A 9,548-nucleotide genomic window follows, 5' to 3' on the forward strand; every position below is an offset into this window, starting at 1 on the left:
TTTACGACTACCTCCACTACTACACATTCGCTATGTAGTGTCTGTGTCCTAAAGTACACGAATGAGATCCAATGTGCTGTTTCCAGGAGGGAAAGCTAAACAATCACACTCCATTTGCGATTAGGTTTCCACTCCTGTCGTGAGTGCGATTATGACAGTTAATGACACAACACGCATTCACCATTGTAACTGTTTTTAGCTGAACTAGTTCTACTTTTAGAACGCGTCCATTTCCTATACAACATCGACAGCGGCCTACGTGACCTAAAGTCCCAAAATGCATTGCGTTGCCTACGTCACGATCCCAGACTCTATTAAAAACTCAAAATGAATTTGAAAATAAACATTACATCAGTGAAACCTGTGGAAACATAAAAAGAGCACGCAGCCTAGGCTAAATAGTACATGCTAGTAACTTATTTGAATTCGTTTTTAATTGGTTAGTAGCCTTTAAGTTCTATTTCAAATTTTAGTTCGATAAATGTAGTTTAACCTGATAACTCTAATACTATCTTAATGAAACATGTTGCATTTAGCGATTACAGTGGGGATTGATATGGTAGTGGACCATGATGGTTAGAAGTGAAGAAGCAGTAACCACCACCCCCCGTAATTCGCACTCTGTTTACACGTGCGTATTACACGCCATAAAGTGCATATAAAACCTAACTTTTGCTAATGAATTGCACGATAAATGCAATTCGTACTATAATACGCACTTTTATCTCAAAAGCACCTTTTATCTTGAGCACCTCTCAATTAGATATGTATACGATTTTGTATGTTTACTAAACTAGATTATCTAACTAGATTATACTAAACTAGATTATCTAACCCTAACCCATGCATACTAATCCTTACGTAGAAATGATAAACTTCGTGTCTAACTTATATCGAAACCAAAATGAAGACAGAGGTTAAACTTACCGTATACTACGAATAATAAAAATAGAAAGAGTGATAGCATGTTTCAATAAATTATTCAATAAAGATGAATAATTAGGTTATTTTAGAATCGCGCTGAGTTCATCGTCCTAGAACAATGTCCAAAATAAACGAAACAGTCTACACCATGGTCTACACGGCTCCGTTCTTCCGGCCTAGCTTCTGCTTCTTCTTCTTCTTCTTCTTTTGCTGTTTATTGGCGGTTGGCAACCTAACTTATTGGTGCATTACCGCCACCGACTGGAAGGGAGTATGGATAATGATATTATTTGTATACGGCATATAGATAAACAAACACGAATAAAATAAAAACAATCAAAACAAATAAACAAACTGGAAAATAAAACATAACAAATAAACAATCAATCAAAACATATTCTTTTGTATAATTTACTTACTTTCCAAAATTTAATATCATCATTCAACTTGCTATCTGTTTTCCCTAACAAACATGGCAATGTAAAGTCATGATGTTTTGCTATCTTAAGTGACTGAATAAGGTGATGTCTCTCATTATTATACTTCACACAATGAAACAGTACATGCTCAACTGTTTCTTGTTGACAAGTTTGTGAAGTTGGATGCTTTCCAATCTTAGTGTACTATTAAGTCCTGTGTGACCTATTCTCATCCGAGTTATAATACTTCATTCTCTTCGATTCCTGCTCTCCCTCCTCCCAGAACCAACTTGATTTTGTATAGTATACAAGTGTCTGCCTAATGCAGTATCATCCCAATGTATCTGCCATACTGAATACACGCATTTCCTAATATACTTTAGCTTCCATTTTGCTTAATGGAACTTGTAGATCAAACAAATAGTGTTTCTTTGCCTTACATCTTCAAATTATATACCTTATGGAAAATTGCATTAATTATGTCCATTCTAAAAGATGACCTGCCAGATTTTATACTTTCCAGTGCAGAATAACTATCAGATGCAATGACTGTTATTTAGTTTTTTTTCCCCTCTAACCACTGCAAGGCTAATAATATCGCTAATAACTGTTGTATAAACTGACAAATGATTGGTAACTCTTTTCTTGATATAAAAATCATATGTTGGAATATATACAACTGCCCCTGCATATCCTGTATCCGGATCTTTTGATCCATCTGTAAATAAAACCACTGAATCTTGGAAATTCATCTCAAAATAATTCCTCACTATATGACACACTGGAAATTGTTTAGATTTATTATTTATTTCCCACTTTATATTGAGGTCAATAGCAGGGGAGGGGAATAACTATGGAGGGATGGAGGATATTGATACTGATATTGATCCTAGCATTTGCATCACCTATCCACCCAAACTTACAACGTTTGTTCATTATGTTCCCAGCACTCTTTTAATACACTTTTGACAGGATGCAAAACATTTTGTCCCTGGATATTAGGATGCAAAACATTTTGTCCCTGGATATTAACCCAATATGTCAACATCAGCTTCATTCGCCTGATGCCTAAAGGCATTTCGCCCATTTCCACCTGCATTGATGACAACGGGGATGTTTTAAATGATCCACTGCAGATTCTTAGAAGCTTGAGCTTGCAATACATATAATTGTTTTAGAATTGATTCTGCTGCTGACATAAGCAATACTTGCTCCCCATTCCTGTCCTGACAAACACCAAAAAATATTAATAATCTTTTTACATTTGTCCTTAATTTTATCCAAATTAACTTTCCATGTTAATTTTTCATCAAACCAAACCCCAAGAAACCTTACTGGTTTGACTTACTCCAGAGGATTCCCATACAATTTTAAAGATAGAGGTGTGACTTTATGCCGCCTTGAAAAACAAATGACCTGTGTTTTGCTACAGATAATTTAAAACCCCATTTATTAGCCCACTTTTCAACTTCAACTATTGCTCCTTGCATTTTTTTATTAATATAAGTTATATTACGACCTCTAATCCACAAAGCCTCATCATCTGCATATAAAGCTTTTCCAATGTTTTGTTAAACTTGAGAGAAAATATCATGAATCATTATATTAAATAATATCGGACTACATACACTACCTTGTGGTGTTCTATTCTCCACTGTATACACACTGGAGTATTCTTCACCTACTGTTACTTGTATTTTCCTGTTTAATAAAAAATTTTTTCAACCCAATTATATGTTTTACCTCCAAATCCCAAAGACTTAACTTTATTAGTAATCCTTCTTTCCACAGCATATGCCTTTTCCACATAAAAAAACAAACAGCTATTACTACTTTGTTTGTGCTTTTCTGATGTCTGACTCTAGACATAATACAGAGTCCATTGTATTCCGCCCCCTTCGGAATCCACTCTGATAATAGATCTTCACTCTCTAAAGGCTGGAATAAACTACCCGATTTTCCCCCGATTTAGAATCTGAACAAGTTGACGCTAGTTGACAAAAGTCAGAGCCAGTCTGCAGATTTGAGCCGACAGATTCCATGAAAAATCGCGTAGTATATCATGGCCATAGATTCCATACAGTACAGGATATCAAACAGCCGATTTTAGAACACATGACGCATCGCTACTGAAACCGGAAATCACTGACTACAAGCCAACGAAAATCAACAAACAAGAAATGAAGACCAGCAGGATCACAAAGTGGAACTCCACCATATGGTAGAAAAAGTTATTCAGCTGTGGCAGGAGCGCGAGTGTCTCTATAATGTGGATGACAACACCACACAGAGTAGGCTAGACAAAGAAAAAATGTATTTTGACACGAATACATATTAATAAATGACATGTTCATGTTTGAAACTCTATTCAATATATATACCTAATTGTCATAATAAAAAAACAACATAATTATCGATTTTGCCTGCAAGCGTGGCGTTTCTGTTGCGTGTCAGCCGCGGGGCTGCCTGCCGTTTTCTCTGGGTGCGTCTCTTCTTCTTTTTCTTTTTCTTCTTCATCTTCTTCTTCTGTTGTTTATATGGCGGTTGGCAAACCAACTAAAGGTGCATTTCTGCCACCTACTGGGTTGGAGTATGGAGCACTACTTGGTTGAATACACTTTGGGGGGGGGGGGGGGGGGGGGTTGGGGGGGTCATACTTTGTCATACTTTGTTCCTTCTCCTAATATTTCCTTTAGTGAATAATTACTTACACCCCTATCATTTAGTGACTGAATTAATTCAAGTCTTTCTCTATTGTATGCTACACATTCTAATAATATTTTTATAATAACATTTGTCGCAATTACCAGTTTCATGTTTACTTATTTTATATAGATTTTGATTTAGTGAAGTATGCCCAATACGTAATCTTGTAATTATCACATCCTTTTTCCTGTTATTTATAGTTGTTCTTTCCACCCCCACATTTTTATTCCTCTTATTTCATTATCCCATAACCTCTGCCACCTCTTTTTCACTTTAGTCCCAATCAGCCCCTTTATTTCCGCTTTACTCATCTGAACTCTGATTTTGATCTCATGATCTTTCAACAACTCCTTTGCCAGTTTATCAGCTTCCTCATTTCCCTTAACTCCGACATGGGCAGGAACCCACAAAAAACTCACCCTTACACCTAAATGCTTTATGTTATATAGCTTCTGTAATGTTTCATTTAAAATATCTTGTCTTGCAAAAGATTTTCCACTTTCTAAACTCTGCAGAGCTGATAGTGAGTCTGTACATATCACACTACTATTAGGCTGCTTTTCTTCTATCCATTGTAAAGCCAATAACATGGCTATCAGTTTTGTTGTAAAAACAAATATATGATCTGTTGCTCTTTTTGATATTTTAATATTGTACTGAGGAATATATATTGCTGCAGCTGCTCTACCCGTTTCCGGATCTTTTGATCCATCTGTAAATATTTGAGTCATGTTGTTATATGCTTGAATAATATATTGTTGAACGATTACTTTTGATGGCAAATTTGATTCATTCTTATGTATCTCATTATGTATGAATAGGTCTATATTTGGCATTGGGAATAACCATTGGGGTATAGATGAAATTGCAACAGAAGGAGCTACTTCTATCTCAGTTATACCTGTTTCCAGTGCCTCCTTATTTGCTACCCAACCAAAACTCTTTATATTTCCGTACTCATATTCCGAACAGTTTTCAAGTACCTTTTTAACTGGATGCCTTTCATCATGTCCTTTTACATTGATCCAGTATCTCATTCTTAACTTTCTCCTACAAACTTCTAATGGCATTTCTCCCATCTCTACTTGAATAGATGGTACTGGAGATGTTCTAAATGCACCACAGCAAATCCTTAGAGCTTGAGTCTGAATTATCTCAATCTTTTTGAGCCATGTTTCTGCTGCAGAGCTGTATATCAGACTACCATAATCTATTGCCAATTTTATTAAGGAGCTATATATTCTTCTTAAAGACTGTCTACTCGTACCCCACTCTACCCCAGCCAAGCACCTCATTACATTTATTCCCTTTTTACATTTATCTATTAGCTTTTGAATATGAATGCCAAATGTTAATTTAGAGTCCATCTACATACCTAAAAATCTTAACATTTTAACTTGTTCCAATTCATGACCATACATTTTTATACTTACTCTACTATTTATCCTCCTTTTTGTAAAACAAATTACCTGCGTTTTTGCAATTGAAAACCGGAAACCCCACTCATTTGCCCAATTTTCTACCTTATTTACTGCTCCCTGCAGACTTTTTACAACAAATATTTCATTTCTTCCCTTTTTCCATAGTGCACCATCATCTGCGTACAGTGACCTCCCTATTCCTGTGTCAATTTGAGTATATATATCATTAACCATATTGTTAAAAAGTATTGGCCTACACACGCTACCTTGGGGAGTTCCATTGTCTATTGTATATATTTGTGAATATGTTGTCCCTATTCTAACTTGTACTGTCCTATTCAATAAAAAGTCCATGATCCAATCATACATCTGTCCAGTAATTCCCATTTTATCCAGTTTCATTAACAAACCCTCTTTCCATAACATATCGTATGCCTTCTCAATATCAAAGAACACTCCAACTACTACCTCTTTGTTTACTTGAGCCTTCCTTATTGCTGCCTCCAGACTAATTACAGAATCCACAGTGCTACGCCCCTTCCTAAAACCACTCTGGTATTGTGAAAATAAACCCTTTTTCTCAATAAAACATACTAACCTTGACATTACCATTCTCTCCATTAGCTTGTTAGATGTCAGAGCTATTGGCCTATAGCTGCTTGGTTGAGCTTTGTCTTTCCCTGGCTTGCCAATTGACCCCATGTTTGCACTCAGAAGGAAGTTTCCCTATTTCCCATACTCTATTATACAAACCTAATATTGTATTTAATGATGTTTATGATAAATTTTTGATCAATTCTACATAAATGTCGTCCTTTCCAGGAGAAGTTTTCCTTACCCCTGAGAGTGCTCTCTTCATTTCATACATTGTAAATGGTTCCTCTATTACACTACCTGACTGCCCTCTTTTTTCTAAAATGTTTGGATTTTCTCTAATGCGTTGTCTCCTGTGTCTTCTCATTTCCTCTGTAATATTCTCATTACTATGTGTACATATACTATGTTCGGTCTTCTATTATTCAAGAAGTCACACATGAACATTTGTGCTGCTAGCTTCTGTAAGCTGCAAGCTGTGAGTGTTTTATTTTTTAATGTTTTTCTCCACAACATGGTATCACACAGAAGGCAAAGCTATACTGCCACCTTGTGGTTACTCAATAGAATGCCTATCATTACATCCCCTTTCCAAAGTTATAAAACACAGGTTAATGAAACTGCTCTTTCTTTCTCTCTCTTTTTTTTCTCTTAACTTTTAACTTATTTTTTTTAAATTATCAAGCCTTACGAACATTCAAAACGTTGCAGAATACAAGAACCCCCTAAAGAAATAACAACAACAAGGCACTCTACTCTAAACAACAGTCTAAAGCATTATATTAAGCATTATATATAAGCATTATATATACATTATACCTGAAAGACTTATTATATTCAATAAGTCTCTCAGGTGGTTTTCTAGGTCTAGTAGACCTTCTGATTGGTTCAGTCATTTGAGAGGCTGTGGTATTAGGCTCAGCTTGGTGTGCATTTGGTGTATCAATTTGTCTTTCAGATTCAGTTTCACCTTGTTTGTCAGTGTCCTCATGAGTCTTTAACAGACTCCTCCTGTTTCTCCTCACTTTATGTCCATCCTCTGTTTCCACAACGTAAGATCTAGGTTCAACTTCACGGAGCACGGTCGCTTTTCTGTCCCAGCAATTAGGTCCCTCGATTCTCACAGTATCCTTTCACAAAGAGGTTCCAGACATTTTGTAGCTCTGTCATAGGCCAATTTTTGTCTTATTTTGAATCTCTTTTTGTTGTTAATCCAGTTGTTATTGTCTTGTCCTGGTTGCAATTGGGGTAGTGTGGTGCGAAGCTTACGACACATAAGCAGCTCAGCAGGGGACGCTCCACACTCCAGAGGTGCAGCTCTGTAGCTTAGTAAAGCAAGGTGAGTATCAGTTTTACCGTCCTTGGCTTTCTTAAGTAGTCTCTTGACAATTTGTACTCCCTTTTCAGCCTGACCATTGGCTTGTGGGTACAATGGGCTTGAGGTAACATGCTTGAATCCGTAGTACTTCGCAAACTCTTTAAACTCTCCACAGTCATACTGCGGGCCGTTGTCACTCACAACACATTGTGGGATTCCGTGTCTGGCAAAGAACTCTTTCATGTGCACTATAACAGACTGTGCAGTGGTGTTGGAGAGTTGCGCAATCTCAGGGTAGTTTGAGTAATAGTCTATAACAAGAAGATAGTCCTTTCCATACAGATGAAATGAATCTGTCCCCACCTTTTGCCAAGGAGCAGTGGGAAGGTCGGCCACGAGCATTGGCTCCTTGACTTGTTTGTAGTGGTGTCTGAGGCAGATGTCACATTTCTCAATCATTTCCTCGATATCTTTGTTTATACCTGGACAGTAGATGGCTTCACGTGCTCTTCTCTTACACTTTTCCACTCCCAGGTGTCCTTCATGAAGACGGTGAAGCATGTCCTTGCGCATGGTCTGTGGAATAACAATCCTGTTATTTCTCAGCAGGAGTCCTTTTGACATACACAGCTCTGCCCGCACCGGGAAAAACTGTGGACAAACTCCTTTCGACCAGCCGTTGTTTACACAGTGAGACACTTTGTGTAACATGGAGTCTTTTGCTGTCTCTTTAACAATCTGCTGCAGTATGGTGTCTGATGCCGGCAGTGAGGCAGTGACCATGTTGATGTGTGTTTCAATATCTTCTGCTGCGGTGTTCTCAGCTGTGTCACTGTTGAGTTCTGGTGCTCTAGAAAGTGTGTCAGCAAGCACTATGTATTTACCTGGTGTGTATATTAGGTCAAAATCATAGCACTGCAATGTCATCATCATTCGTTGGATTCTGGGCGACATGTCATTGAGATTCTTTTTACGGATGGATATGAATGGTTTATGATCAGTTTCTGCTGTGAATGTGGGCAGTCCATATATATAAGTGTGAAATTTCCCACACCCAAACACTAGGCCCAGCGTCTCCTTCTCAATCTGAGCATAGCGTTTTTCAGTCTCAGTCATTGATCTTGATGCATATGCTAGAGGTTGCCATTTTTCTTCAGTCATTTGTAGCAATACGGCCCCTAGTCCGTCTTTTGATGCATCAGTAGAGACTTTGGTTGGTTTGGTTGGATCAAAATAGGTTAAAACTGGTTCAGCAGTCACAGTTCTCTTCAGTTCTTTCCATTCTTTTTCATGTTTTGTGGTCCACTCAAATGCAACGTTGTGATGCAGCAGTTCTCTGAGGCATTTCGTTTTTGAGGAGAGGTTGGGAATGAACTTAGCCAGAAAGTTAACCATCCCCATTGCTCGCAAAACTCCTTTTTTATCAGTTGGAGCTGGCATGTTCAGTATGGCTTGCACTTTTGTTTTGTCTGGAAGCACGCCGTTTGCTGTGAGCTTGTCTCCTAAGAATGTCATTTCTGTCACTCCAACAAGACATTTCTCTCTTTTTAGTTTTAGTCCGCACTTTTTCACTCTCTGTAACAGCTTCTCCAATCTTTCATCATGTTGTTGTTTTGTGTTTCCCCAGACGACTATGTCATCAATGTACACTCGTGTTCCTTCCAGACCCTCTTTTGATAGACTCCATTGCTCTGTGAAAGATCTCTGGCGCTGATTTTATGCCAAATGGAAGCCTCAGAAAACAGTAACGCCCAAATGGTGTGTTAAAGGTGGTGTACCTGCTGCTTTCTGGGTCCAGTTTCAGCTGCCAAAATCCATGCGAGGCGTCTAATTTGCTGAAGTATTTTGCCCCGGCCATGTCACTCAGAATTTCTTCTCTCTTTGGGATTTGGTAATGTTCTCTTTTAATATTTTCATTCAAATCTTTAGGATCTAGGCAGACACGTAACTTTTTTTAACACGTGATGGAATTTACCCAGTCTGTGGGCTCTTCCACTCGCTCGATGACTCCCATCTGTGTCATTCTGTTCAGTTCCTTTTTAAGTCCTGCTTCTTTCCTCCGCTCCTGCAATGGTTAGCAAAAGGGCTATTTTTCTTTCTTCCGCCCGACTTCAACCGCGGAAATGTAGAGCTGAAATTGTTGCTTGAAGGTTCGCCAGTACGCGT

The 9,548-nt window shown here is 37.9% G+C and overlaps 1 protein-coding gene across 1 annotated transcript in view; it reads right to left on the reverse strand.

Annotated features, from left to right (window-relative positions):
- LOC137039731 (uncharacterized) overlaps positions 1-3,860 on the reverse strand; it is a 38,779-nt gene extending 34,919 nt beyond the window's left edge. The window contains exon 1 of the mRNA XM_067415007.1: positions 3,767-3,860. Coding sequence (XP_067271108.1) covers positions 3,767-3,860 — 94 coding nt within the window. The remainder of the gene's footprint in view (positions 1-3,766) is intronic.
- Between the last annotated feature and the right edge of the window lie 5,688 nt (positions 3,861-9,548).

This window comes from Pseudorasbora parva, chromosome 14 (genome assembly GCF_024679245.1).
Source record: "Pseudorasbora parva isolate DD20220531a chromosome 14, ASM2467924v1, whole genome shotgun sequence".
In the NCBI taxonomy this organism is placed as follows: Eukaryota; Metazoa; Chordata; class Actinopteri; order Cypriniformes; family Gobionidae; genus Pseudorasbora; species Pseudorasbora parva.